Source organism: Cervus elaphus, chromosome 1 (assembly GCF_910594005.1).
Source record: "Cervus elaphus chromosome 1, mCerEla1.1, whole genome shotgun sequence".
Classification (NCBI taxonomy): Eukaryota; Metazoa; Chordata; class Mammalia; order Artiodactyla; family Cervidae; genus Cervus; species Cervus elaphus.
Window position 1 is genome coordinate 39,532,076 of NC_057815.1, and position 14,774 is coordinate 39,546,849.

Here is a 14,774-nt window from a genome sequence, read left to right on the forward strand (position 1 = left end):
GAGTTTTTTTTTTTTTTTAAATAAAGATCTTGTCTCATAATCCAACATCCTTAAAAAGCTTTGAAATGCAACAAATTTTTCATGAACCATTATATACTTAGAACATAAAAATTATTTTAAGCCACTGAACAGAGTGGCTTTAGCACAATCCTAAAGATGATTTGACCTCTACCGCTTTACAGAGTCAGCCCCAATTTGAAATATACATGCAATATACAATCAGAGAAATACACAGGGAAGAGAGGTGGGTGGGGAGGAAGAAAGTGTTAATAAAAATCTGTTCTTTCTTTAGTCTCAAAACCCACAGTTTTGAATTAACTACTGAGTGATCCAAATGGCCATGTTGTGGAAGTGGACGGAGGGCCCACAGGTTGGACACTGCAGAGCCTTTTACCTAATGACTAGCCCTTACCTGAGAGGTCCTCACTGTCCAGTTCTTCTGCGGAATTGGGCAACTGAGTAAGGCCTTACAAGTAAAAACAAATCGTTTTTCTTTTCATTCCTCAAGGGACATAAACAAAACACTTAAGAACTGAGGATGAATTTCTTAAAATTAAAAAAAAAAAAAAAAAACATGAGCCAAATCTCTTGCCATCTCTCTCTCTTTTTTGGAGAGCTTAAATGTATTAATCCATAAGTACATTTCTCCAATCATTTCATTTTGTTATGGATACACAATCGAGGCAGAAAGATTCCTCAGTCTCCACTTTCAAAGCACATGAAACATGAAGGTGAATGTTTCAAATCACTCATTCATAACAGCATGCAGAAAGAAAAAAAATAAATAAAGCCTGATTGTTTGCTGTCGATGCTCTGATAGAGCTCTTAAATACAAATATATTTAGATGTTACATACTGATGTATGTAACTTTTAGTTCACATTTTACTATAAATTGAAATTCCTGGCCAAGACTGACAAACACAGTTCATTATCAGTTGATGATGATCTTGGATCATTTATTTCAAAATGGTGCGGCATCTGCTAACTGCAGATTGCAGGTTGTGCTTTCATCAGAAAATCTGATTTGCAAAATATTTTTCAAAAAGAGAATTTCAAAAACCAGTGGTATTCCTGAAAAAAAATGAAACCCTCAAAGCTGAAAAAGCAGTTAGGTCAGGAGATAATCAAGTGGAGCCTGAAATGCCTGTATCCGAGTTAGCACCAATGTTGGCCAGCTGGGACGGCTCTCAGCTAGCTGTGTTTGGAGGGGAAAGAGGTGAAGGCGGAAACAGATAAACCATGGGGGGCTTAGTGAGGAGACGGCCTCCCTCTCCTCTTGCTGTATTTGCAGGCTACTCCCTTTAATGAAGTTAAAAGCGCCACAAAATCTTAGGCAATCAAGGGGGCCTTTACTTGTTTCTCCCTGTTTAGCTCAAAGTCGTGTCTGGTTTGAGCAGACTTGCTCCAGGTCCCCTCGTCTGCACAATAATTGGCTAATATTTCTCTGATGAGATTTGTCACTTTTGAAGATACCTGTGGACCTGTTAAAGTGGAATAAGGGGCATGCTTTTTTTTTTTTTCCTTCCATCTTTCTCTTCTCTTATGGTCAGCACAAAATATACTCAGTAAGTATTTGCTGAATTAATGATTTGGGAGTAATGCTCAGTGAACTGCCAGCAAGAGCATAATAGCAACTAAAACAAATGCTCTGGAAATAAGCAATGTCAAACTGATCACACGATTCAAAAGGTCCCAAAACAACAGAAACACTTATGTAGAAATGGACAGTAAAAGCTTGGATTTTGTAAGTTGTTTTATAAAGAAACCAAATGAATATTGATAGCTCAGTTGTGTCCAACTTTTTGCGACCCCATGGACTATATAGTTCATGGAATTCTCCAGGCCAGAATACTGGAGTGGGTAGTCATTCCCTTCTCCAGGGGATCTTCCCAATCCAGGGATCGAACCAGGGTCTACTGCATGCAGGCAGATTCTTTACCAGCTGAGCCATGAGGGAAGCCCAAGAATGCTGGAGTGGGTAGCCTATCCCTTCTCCAGCAGATCTTCCAGACCCAGGAGTTGAACCAGGGTCTACTGCATGCAGGCGGATTCTTTACCAACTGAGCTATCAGGGAAGCCCCTTTATAAAGAAGCCAACTGAATACTGATAGTTAGGTTGGTGCTGTGAAAGAGTCATATGAGCGCTTGAAGAATTTCTATCATGACCCTTGGGTGCCAATATTCAAGGACATGTGCCAATTAAACATGGGAGGATTCAAAATTCATGGATGTTCCCAAACTATGGATTTAGGCAACCATGGGAAAGCAGTGAGTAATGCAATAAATTACAGAGGCAACTGAGTAGGGATGTTATGCACTGGTTCTGAAATCTGATTGGTTGAAAGTGTTCCCATTTCTAATTGGCTTTATTCATTGTATAAAGACTGATGAACACAATTATTTGAATAATTGTTATAAATGGGCAACATAAAGAACTTCTTTGTAGTTAATTATGAATTTGCAGTTCTCAGGAGGCTAATCCCTCACTTTTACGTGACCCAATGAATATCAAAGCATTCTACATACGTGCTTGGCACCCACTGAACCATATTAAACGAGGATGTTTCAAGTAGGCAGCTTTACTGCTGAAGGCTTGTTTCCCTGGGGAGGGCATTAGAAAGCTAATTTTACAAAATAAAGACAAATATGTTTATGAAATATCATTGATATGCAAAGTTTCCCATTAAAAAGTGACAGACAGTTTATACACACCTCATTAAAGATGAAACTGTCATTTTTAATGGCATAAACTTTAAAATATACCAAATCATCTGGAATCTACTGCTCATATTACATCTGAAAGTGGGAAGCCATTTAAGTTAGTGGTGTTAAATGTATTTTTGCACTACTATTGCTCATTTTATGAATCTATAGTGCTCCTCCATAGTTGGCTAATTTCAGAATAAATATAATTAGGAAGAGTTTACTGAAGCACTGAGTGTACAAGTAAAGACAAGCAAAATTTAACTCCTAAAATTGCTTTGGCTTAGGTAGTTTTCTTTCATGATAAAAATTATACAGCTCTCATTTTCTCAAAGAAAAAGACAAAGATGCATTTTATGAGGCAGAAAATAGTCTTCAAAAGGAAACTCCGCCATTTAACAATAAGTGGGAAATTACTTCTGAGTTTTGCTCTTATCACTTGTTGAAGCCTTTCCTCGTCACTTCAATTAAAAATGTATTCAACACATTTCTCTAAACTTTGTTCAACAAATGAAAGTTTACTTTTGGTCCATATGGAATTTTTTTTTGAGCAATTAATAAAATCCTGAGGTGCAAACATGATTTAATACATGAGAATCATCTCTTCCACAGACAGGAATCTCACTCTTCGTGATGCTGTTATGGGCTGCCTATCCCATGCCTTTCTGCAGACAGTGCTTCTGCTGTTGGGATAGTTACTCCTCCTTGCCAGCAGAAATCACTGGCTTCTAAAAATGGTATGAATGGCATGACAATTTTAAACCACGTTAAGGAAAACTTCAAAAATTAGAAACAGCAAGAAATCCTAGAGATATTTAAATAAATTCAAGGTCAAGTAAAATCTGAATGTTTGGGGTTGAGTTCTTTAGGGTTTCCCCCTTTTTGCCTGAAACTTCCAAAACAGAATGATCAAATAAAACCTCTAGGAAACAAAAAACTTCCCAATGTCCCTAGTATTATTCCCATTATGAAAAAGTAGGCGATGGTCTCTCTCTTACCTAAGCAGCACACATCTGATCACTTGGTCATATTATGGAATCTGTTACTTCCATCACCAGCCATTAAGAGTTCAGACGCCCCCAGTTGTTTTATTCTAAAAGCTCAGTCAGTCATCCTGTTCTTCCTGCTTTGTCAGCTTTTCTGGAGAGTTTTTCCCTTCATCCCATTAGCAGAAATTTGGTTCACGCCGTTAAACAGTAGCATATTGTTTGCAAACTGCATAGCAAGGCTGAAACACAATCTTCAGGTCCTGCAGCCACTCGTAAACCTCTTGGGCCTGGTTCTTGAGTAGAACACACATGTCTGCAGCGTCCCTGGACTGCATGGCAGCCTTTGAATGCCATGTTGTGTACTCAGACACAGAGGTGTGCAGAGGGGTGCATACACAGGTGGCGGATATAGAGGTTGTAATAATGCGCACTGCTGGCTATCGCTCCTTAAAAACGGGCTTCGGAATTTCCCCACAATTGAACAGAAAGATAAGAAATTTCATGTGGTTTTAGACTTCCATCACGGCTTGCGCTACTCAGAAAATAAGTCAGGGAAAGAGAGGTTTGTGGGGCAGTCACCTAAGGGCAGTGGTCTAGGAGAAGAGCATGGGTCTAGCACAGGGCAAACGTTTTGGAGTCAAAACTGAAAATGAAAAATCATGTCAGAGGGGTTCCCGGTGAGAGTCTCGCTACACTTGCAAACTGAATTAAAAACTAGTTACCTCATTTGGGGTTATAAATCATGAGACCATCAGCCTCTAATGTATTAGGAGGTGGAAAGCAAAAGGACAGGTAGCCTTGGGGAAAAAAAAAAAACGAAACAGCAGGGGGGGAGAGAGAGAGAAAGAGAAAGACAGAGAGAGAACCCCAAACCCAGAGGAAGCCAGCTGACTGCAGTGCAGCAAAAGCACAAGCACTATTCCAGATCACGGGCATGCTGCCACCCAAAACCTCACGAGAGGGAGGTGGGTGGGGGGAGGGAGAGGGAGACACAGGGCACAAGGACAGGCACACGACGCTCACAGAGAGGCGCCCACACGGGAACAGACAGACAAAACCATCACGCGCACCCACACATCAATAACAGCGAGGACGACTGCGCCATCCGTGCTCACATCACTCATGCATTTCTGCCATCAATTTCAGACCATATGGTACCAGGATTTGGCAGAGTGTTTTTTTTTTTTTTTTTTTTTTGGCATTGCTCAACATGCACACGTGACACAAGATTCTTCCTGTCCAGGCCTTAAGGATGAGCTCCAAAAACGCAAATGCTCGAGATCCTTCTTCAAAGACGACCCCTTCAGTCACCCTAGTCTAGGAGTCCCATTCTTACACACATGTATCTTTACTATCAATTACATCCTTAAAGACACACTGTGGCTGACTGTGGTTTGGTTTCTTTTTGGAGAAAATCCATTTGCTTTTGAATCATGCCCATGCACTTCTAACCTTCCAATACATGCTTATTTCAATCAGATATTGGTAAGAACAAAAGGTCAACATACATCAACAACTGATATACTTCATACGTACTCTAGCAACACAAGCTTGAATAAAACATTTTAATGAGTCTTCAAAGGGAAAGCATTTTGTAAAAAAAATTTTTTTCCTTTTAGAAAGGAGAAATATGGAAGGAAATCCACTATGAAAACTTTAGGACCAGTACAATGGTCACAACTGGCTAACCTAGTATGTCTTGTCATTTAAGTTGCCAAGTTATCAAACCACATTTTTCTAGGCCCAGATCCCCAACATGAACACCTCAAGATAAGTCTTGAGTGAATCTTAGTCACATGGGTTTACCGATAAATCACTTCAATAAAATCAGTTCTATATCCTCATCTCCTTGGAAATCTGGTCCCCTGCTTTGTAACTTCCATCACATTCTATTACCTCTTCTATCCTGGCAACTGACCTGGAAGACTTTTCCCTCTCTGTCAAGTCAAATTCTAGATATTACTTTGGCTTTCATTTAAGCTTTCTGCTGCGGGCTGAAGAGTATGCTGTTTAAAAGTGGTAGGATCCCTTTGTGAGGATGCTATGAGGGTTTTAGATAAGTTGGGGCATATATTTATGAAAGCATTTTATAGGAATTAACCTGGATTATCACTTCTCTCCTCCTGCTGTTAAGGAATCATATATGTACATATATGATATTATTATTATTCACACATATTATTCTTATTTCCTTTTTTTCTCCCTGAATTTCTTGGCTCAAGGTCAACAGCATCCTACCTGAGATATTGCTGGCTTGAACACTACCCCTGAACTAGTAAGAAAGTGCTTGCTTCTCATGATACACAGGCATCTCTGTTTCCTGTCACAGGAATGTAAGTTCTGTTCCAAGTGTCTCTTTATTATACCCTCAAAAGATATCACCTTCACTTTCTCTTTCTCCATAGAGAAATATATGATCATATGGAGAAAGAAAAAGTGAAGGTGATCTTTTTTTGATCCTATTAGTATCCTAAAATAAGGACTGACCCCAAAGTTAATTTCTCACTTTTCAGGTTAAGGGACATATTTTTTACCTTGATTATCCCACCCAACTCCAAGACCTAAAACTATTAGAGTCATATAAGTACACAAATTTTATTAAAGGGACCTAGAAAACAGAAGTCTGGAGTCTTAGGAGATAAATGATCAATATTTCTTCAAAAGAACTCACAGAATTCAGGAATCTTATGGTTACATTTGACCCTGGAGTTAATTATTGAAAGCTCAGAACTTAAAGCATCCTAAAAAGAATAGAACAAAATCTCTTGAACTACATTAAAACAGCCTTAAAGCTCTGAGAATAATCGATAAAAGTCAGGAAGTGCTCAATTAATGATGAAACCTACAAATAACTGAGCTTAATGGAGTGTGATGCCTAAGATGTAGCAAGTACTATGGGGCATTACCTTGGAAAGTAGAAGTTTTATACCTAATTGATTTCTCATGATTGTTGGTGTATCTGGCCCTTTAACTAATTTTATGAACTTTTCCCTTTATGCCAATAACAGAAAAGGGTGGGGGGAGGTGGATTAGGGCCTGAAGGGGTATTACCCCATATCCACCTTTGTTCTGCTTTCTTAGAATTTCTCATCAGAAGGTCCAGGTATGGAGGTGGTCTGCCAAGTATCAAGGCCTGACCTTCACGGTCAGCTTACACAGGTTTTGCCAGAGATTTCTAACTGGTAAGGCCTAAATGTAGGCCTATTTAAGAAGGTCAGTCATGCTAGGAAGAGCTGTTTCTCTAAAAGTTGAATGAACAACATAGGCTTGGCTGATCACCTTTTGTCATTTAAATGATGGATTTCAACTCTGCCACAGTGTGCAAAGTGATTTAAGTAGGCCCTTTACCAAATAATTCCCTTGAATTCAGTTATTAAAATTCAGCCTACTTTTAACTAACATATCTTTCTCCAAAGCACAATATCAGCATGGTGAGATTTGAGCTAAGTAATAAAGTAATATACAGATGAAATATGATTCTCATTTTCTAATGGGAGAGACCTAGAAAAGTGAATAGACCTCTTCCAACCTAGGAAGTCAGAGGAGAAATTGGGCAAAAGATTACCTGATACCCACTCCTGAGCTTCACTTACTTGATTTTTATCCACTTTTGGCTGAAATCATAATGAGTTAGTTCTTTTAGTATTTAGTCTACAAGATATCCCCCCCCCCGCCCCACCCTGCCACAAATGATCTATTTCAAGTCTCAGTTAACATTGTTTAAATGTATGTCTGGTATCCTTCTTACTCTGGAGATGTTTTCTGCCACATGTTAGCGTAAACTTATATGCACATATGGAGATTGAGCGCAAGTGGTCATGGAGGTAAATACGATTGGGAGTATAATTAAAGAACAAACTTCTTCCTCATTCCTACGTCATGCATTGAAACAAGAATCTTTCACCCTGATCTGTCCTACAAATGACTCCTCTTCTACAGGTACCTAAGACTCTAGCCTATAAATGAAGAAAGCAACTGGGCCTTTAATTCATATGCTATGATTTTAAGACAAATATTAGTTCTTTTTTTGGAGTCCCTTATGTTTCAGGGTCTGGTGGCATTATAGAAATAAGGGCTACATGCAGCTAAAACTTCCTCTAACCCAGCTAGCCGGCGCGGAGGCGGCCTCACCCCAGACTGCAACCATTGGCCACTGAACTTACAACAGAAATGACAAGACTCGACATCCTTTCAAGCCTCACAAATTAGAGTACATTTATGAGATCAGTCTACTTGGAACACAGTTTCCCTTGAAGACTACATTTCTCTTTTTCCCAGGCTTGCCTTGCCGCTCAGCAGTGCTGAGAAAGTAGATAAACAGTAATGTGGTACCAACCGTGAACTGCTGGTTCTGTCGTCGCCGTGGTGTCTACAGACGGGAACAGAGGATTGGAGGAAGGGAAGAAACAGGAGGAACGGCATGCAAAAAAAGGGAAAATGGAAAAAAATGGAACAGATAATATATGAGCAAGCTTTCAAAGAACATCGCGTGACAAGCAATAATAAATGAAAAGCCAAAAGCATTTGAAGTGAGTTGCACTGTTTTAAGACATGCCTTCAGCTCAAAGCTGCGAGCCAGTGAGGATAACAGTAAATTCTTTGGTTTTGGGGACTTGCCAGGACACATCTATTTGCTAGTCAAGAGTCAGGGGAACATGCAAAGTGATGAGAAACACCAGTGCAAACTCAGTGACTGGTGGATGGCTCTGAACGCATCAAGGCTCAGGACTGCGACACAGAAGCTCAGCCGAGAGGCTGGCTGAACAACAGATTCATACATTCAAACATTGCCTCTGTTTTAACCCAACCCACCCGGGCACTTGGGCTTTACGACTCCCAATCAGGCATCACTGAGTCAATTGCATGTTTAGGATCCTTTTACGGCTCATAGGCAGATGTCTGCAGATGAATACGGGGGCTCAAGTTTTTCATCCAGTGTGTTATTTCAGCAGAGTTCAGCTGGAAAGTTCAGTTAACTTGGAGGCCATGGGGATGAACATGTTAAAGGTTTTTGGACTGGTCTTTATACACATACACACACACACACACACACACACACACACTCACCACTCACCCATTCTTCACTCTGCAGATCTTACTATCTTACACTCTTAAGAGCAGAAGTCTGGCATGGAAACAACCAGGTCCACATAATTTGTGAAACGCCACTTCTCATCATGTGACATTCCCAAAGTTAAGGCATCCAGTCATCCCTTAGCTCATGATCCAGAACCACTTTCACTGTTGTGAGCTGCCAGGAGTCCTGTCTCCAGGGTGAATTAGGAGATGGCACGTGATGCTTTTTCACTGCCAGATGCACTTGCTGTGGAAGAAACCGTGGTTTGTCTCTTTCTTCTTCTATTTCTAATGCTGTTCAAGTTTTCTCCTTCAAAACCTTTCAGGCTTCAAAACCATGCCTGCTATATTGGCTCCTCTTCATGGAAAATTCCCCAAGGGGCTCCAGAAATTTCCTTTTTCATTTTGGCTACAGGGGAAGTGGGATAAATATCTAACAAAATGCATGGTGACATTCTTTTTCCAAAGTCATTTTAATACCACTCTTCTAGCCAACTTCATTCCAACGTCAACCCGTCCAGCCTGGTTTTAATGTTCAGTTCCACTCTCTCAAGGTGTCTGCCTCCATGGTCCCCTTCTGGCCAGAGACCAGTGGTAACACCCACACACGAGCTGGTTATGTCGAGGGGAAGTGGGATTTTGGGTTACCACTGCGAGTAGTTATCTGTACTTTTTTTTTTTTTTTTAAATCATGCAGCAGGTAATTATTTTCATGAGTTTAAGAGACTCCAAAAGACTCTTTCGGACTTGACACAGGCAATGTTTAAATGCACCATAATGCCAAATGTGACTTTGTTTTTGGTCCAAGGAGCCTGGTGCTTCTGATTTATAAAAATGACACATGAATTCACACCGGTGTTCCCCTTCATTGGCATGCCCTCCTCAGAATCCTAGACCATCAAAAAATTAGAGCCCTTCTAAGGAGCCAGAATTAACTACAAGTCTGAGAGGCCATTGCAGCTTAATATAACTTATAGCTGAGTTTCTGAAGAACAAATGAAGGAAAGAAAAACATAAACTACATCAGAATGCAATACTTACTTACAAGTCTGTATGCATAAAATAGCAGTTAAAAAGCAATACCAAAAACTGTACAGTTGAAACATCTCTACATCAGATGCTCACAACACATCTCCTTACTCGAAACATCCAAATCAATGTTAGTTTGCAGTGTTTTCAAATGGAGGGGCAAAATCAAATGCACATTTGTATAGAAACACTTAAATGCAAGTTTATACATTTTATGGCTAGACACTGGCTCTTTTCCAAAATTAAAAAAAAGCAATAAACATTTTGGTTCATTATTTTTGTAGCAGCATTCTAATATGCTTTATTTTCACCAGTTAAATCATTAATATAAAATGAAAGAAAGGGATTGGGGTAAAACCTAAGGGTCCTCAAAAATGATGTCTTAGCATTAACAGATGACTTGTAGGAAGACAAGATACTGTCTTCCTACATCACAACATCATGTTGGCTTTATGACAAAATCAAACGAACAGAAGCTGGGTGTATACTACCCTGTGGGTACTAGAGGATAAACAAAAGAAGTTCACAGTGCAGCTTGCCTCCCTGTTCTGGGGATGCAAAATCCATCAATTGCACCCAACAGGGAAGAGAAAGGGAAGTTGAGAAGGAAAACACACGGTTCTGAAACAGTTAAAAGCAAACACATGTTCAAGTAAACAGCACAGTTACTGCAGCTGGGAGTGGCAGAAACCAGGGATCAGCCATGGAGCAGAGACTGCAGCGGACACACAGGTTGGCTACAAAGTTGAGACCGAGATGGAGGGTATACTGGGGGAGTTGCTGATTCCATTTCTCTAAGAGCATCTGGTGCGGTATCTGGCTATTTCAAGTAAAGAATGGAAAAAAAAAAAAAAAAAAAACCCTTTAGAAGTGACTTTGTGCTCCCCGCAGGAGAGCACTGTGACAGAATCTAATTCTCCTTCATAATTGCATTACGACTTCACGCAGAAACCACAGACACCCTGGCTCTGAAGTGAGTGTGGCTCTGTGAAGTAGGATTTATTAAGGTATCGTAATCAGAAGGCTGGAGAGATGTGCTAGCCCACCCCTGTGAATCAACTTGTGGGGTCACTGTTTTGTTTTACAACATTTTAAGTGTATGGGCAAGACGCAAACAGTAACTTTCCAATAGAAGATAACATAGGCTGTAATTAACTTGAAAAATGAGAGTGCCTAATTGCCCTAACGGAGACTTTCTTCAAACTTCATTCTGTGGCTGTCTTTAAAAAATAATCTTTGCACTAAGCCTAGGAGAAAAATAGGTCACAGAAAGTTGAGGTGGACTTAACGGTGGTATAGGGCTATGAAATTAAAAAGGCCTTGTTGAGCTATTGTCTCTATTTTAATTTTAATTACAATGAGGGAGAAATTTATCGTACATTTATTTTATATGGTCAAGAAAAAACAATCCCACATTCTTGCAAAGCCAGTAAGTGTGCGTGGTCTTAATAGTCACTCTCTAGCTGTTTTATGAGTATAATTAAACAAGGTAACCAAGGGCAGGGCCTGCACTGCGGTTTGAAAGATGCACATTTCGCTAAATATCGACTTTCAGTCTCCCAGCCATACAAACAGTTTATGGAACTCTACCGTGAATAAATTAAACATCACCTATATTTCACATGGCAGTATATTTTCAAAATCAAAAGGTTCGGACGATATGTCAGATTAGAGACACTACCTGTTTAACCAAGAAGCAAAAAAAATAAATCCCCAAAACAAAACCCACCAAAAAATGCGTGTGAGGCAGCTGGACACTATTTAGTTGAAACAGTCATGTGTAAGCTCCACTGTGGCACATTCTAATCCTTTCATATGGATTCTCTCCAACTTAGAATTGTTCATTGAGTGTGACAGACTGGGGGTTTAAAACTAATCCATAAATTAGTCTGTGGTCTCAAACTCAACGGGTGCCATAAATGAAAATGAAAATCCAAGAACAAAATTAAATTTACAACCTTAAATACTTTTTCTTCTCCAATTGCTCTGCGGTGCTCCTGCTTTACAATACCCAGACTCACTGCAAGGCTGCCTTTTTTGGGGGGGGCGGGGAGGGGTGGGAGTAGGGTGTACATTAAAAAATGCACAGGGTAATAACCCAGAGAACCCAGTCTGCTTGAAAGCAGAGCTTAATTGTAAAGAATTTAAATTCTGCCATTTTGATTGTCATAAGCTTAAATGAAAGCATACTAAGCAGTCCAGACATATTTTAATACACTTTCCCTTGGTTTATTTTCTTAACTAAAGTCAATAAGGAGCCAATGGGTTTTCTTAATTGAATTCCCCTTCAGTTTGTGTTATGGAACTGCTTTAAATCTAGATGCCAGGGCAGGCGAGGAATCCCCCTGACAATTTTACTCTCACAGTTGTGCCGCACTAGCCAATATATATTAGCCAATATATAGTTTTTTTCTTGTCTTTTTGACATACTTGAAATCTATTGAAAGCAAACATGCTGAAAAATTAAACTTTGAAATTTATTTTCTACCCATTTCCCAGTTAATCTTCTTTCCATCTATGTTAGGTTTTAATTAAACTCCCATTTCTCAGGGATGGACGAAGCAGATAGGAATGAAGCTAACAGGCCCGAGTAGAAGACTCATGAGAAACTGCCTTCCGTCTTCACGTCACCTCTCCTCTGCAGGAAGAAACTATGCACCAAGGAACTGCAAGAAGGGGACTAGGTTTGGTTTTTCCTTTTGGTTAATTTCAAGTTTTGTTAAAAGCTTCGTCAGAATTGTTCTCAAGTGCTGCTATGCCCCTGAGATCTTTGCATCGGCAAACCAGATGTTAACAAAAAAATTGGAATCTGTGCTGTGGTTTCATTTAACAAGGAGAACAATTCCTCTCCCACGTTGTAATGCAGTGCTGGGTGGGAAGAGTGGCAGAGAGGGGTGAGGCACAGTGATGGGAGAAAGAAGGACATAGGCTGATGGTGGAGAGTGGGGAGCAGCTCTAGAAGTAGTAGCTGATACTCATCTCCAGGCAGATCCTCCAAGAGCTGGGTCCTTCCTGCCAAGTCCTACGTTTCCCAACACTGAGATAGCTCCAGCTTTCTAACCCTAAGAAACCTGTATTTAAAATGAGATGGGTTTTTTTTTGCACTGTTGTGCATCAGTCTTCAGTATGAAAACATGTCAATTCCTTCTCTCTTGGATTCTTTTTCAACAAGGAACATAAGAGTATAGATGATGACAGAAATGATGATTAGAAGCATTAGAAAAATTCTCACTTCCTATCCCTCATCCTCCTTTTTTTTAAAAAAAAACTGCAGACTCAGGTGACCTTCATCACTAATTTCTTCCATTCTCCAGTAAGTCAATATGGGTCAAAACCAGTTGGCTATTGACGGTATTTGTAATAAGCTTATCAGCAGCAGTAAAATAAAATGGACACACTTGAGACAGTATGGGAAAAAAATAGTCAATGCACTTAGGGGGCAAAAGCCTGAAAAGGGAGCTCGTTACAACAAAGATGGCTCATGAGTGTCTGCTTCTGCCCTAATATTCTTGTCACCAGACATACTGGCATATATATCAGTAACATTTGATAAGTATTCAATAAATGATGAATGAAAAACAGTCTTAATGGAGTAGATACAAACTCAAGAAAAAAGGCAACTGAGTGAACATTCTAGGATGAGAGATGAGTATCTCCTAGCAACAATGGTTTAGTATATACCCAGGATATAAACACACACAAGACATGCACACACACCGAAGACAGATGCTTGAAGTAAAGTTAGGTCTTAATGCTTAATTTCCAATCCACTTTCTATCCATTCCCTGATGGCACAGACCGAATTCTACTTCTGTGATGATCTCGTCAATCTTCTGCATCAGCCCTGAGTGCACAGTATCTCCTGCTATTGCGTTCCAGTGGGTATAATCTATTACCCCTGCTATATTTCAAGGGGTTCCAGGAATTTACTGTCTCCATGGGTGCTAGCACAGTGCTATACATATTATGGGTCCTTGATATTTGGCGAATGAACGCCTTATGAGTGTTACCCTTGACATCATGCAAATGTCAACAGCAGAGTGTAGGCATCATGAAGGTAGGACCCTGGAGAACAGACAGCTCAATGTGGAGCAAAGCTCTATAGTCAGTCTTAAGACAGGGGTACCTCTTTCCTTTGCATTTAGGAAACTAAAGACATGTGCCAGGGTGTTGAGTTTCCCCAATTTGGCATCTTCTACAAATATCCCCAAAGGATAAAGGCTGTTCTCACCTCCTTTATTTATGTGATCTGACCCACATTACAGAAAAGCTTACGAGTAGGAGACTATGAAAGCCAAAATAATGATGTGAGCCTGGGGGACAAGCTTTCTCCAAGGTATATTGAATACTGGGCGCTCAGACGCCAATAAGAAAATCCATGCTGTTTTCTTTTCCAAGAAACACAAAATATTTAATTGGATATGTACTTTCAAAAAGAGAAAAACTCATTTAGAAATGACCTACTTCATTCTTAAGAAAGGATTTTTAAATGTGTTTCAGATTTTGGCCCTATAGCTATTCATTTCTTATTCTAAGGTGATTTTAATTTTTTAATTTATGACAGTTGCACGTATAAGTGTGACCTACAGGTTGAACTCCTCCCGGCCTGAATTTTACATTTAGGCTGCTAAGGGTGTTTAAAACTGAGTGCTGACTGTTTTCTATGGTACTTCTCATCAAGCATCTAACCCAGGGCACAACCAAGCAGAAACAATACAATATCCACATTAACTACGGAAGGAAACACAGAATATTTTTCTAAGGTAACTGACCCAACAGGCAGACAGGGGCAAAAACTATCCCCAAACACAAAACAGGTTATTTTATGTACATCTGATACACAAAATCAACCAATTTCAAAGAAAGTTCAAAACAAAACATAACAATGCTCCCCCCTCTATGGCGATAGATTTTTCTTTGATTCTGGTTTCTGAAAGGAATCTCCATGGAGGACTGTTACCATGGGTAATAGTTGG

General features: G+C 39.8%; 1 protein-coding gene across 4 annotated transcripts in view; it reads right to left on the reverse strand.

Moving 5' to 3' along the window:
* The window catches only part of CADM1 (cell adhesion molecule 1), a 346,265-nt gene that overhangs the window by 17,107 nt on the left and 314,384 nt on the right, over nt 1-14,774 (reverse strand). For 2 of the 4 annotated variants that reach the window (XM_043899796.1, XM_043899824.1), the window contains exons 9-10: nt 8,030-8,062; nt 413-466 (exon numbers count right to left, since the gene is read on the reverse strand). The exons of 1 other annotated variant lie outside the window; for it this stretch is intronic. In XM_043899796.1, the coding sequence (XP_043755731.1) occupies nt 413-466; nt 8,030-8,062 (87 nt within the window). The remainder of the gene's footprint in view (nt 1-412; nt 467-8,029; nt 8,063-14,774) is intronic. One more of the 4 variants, XM_043899806.1, reaches the window with a different exon arrangement.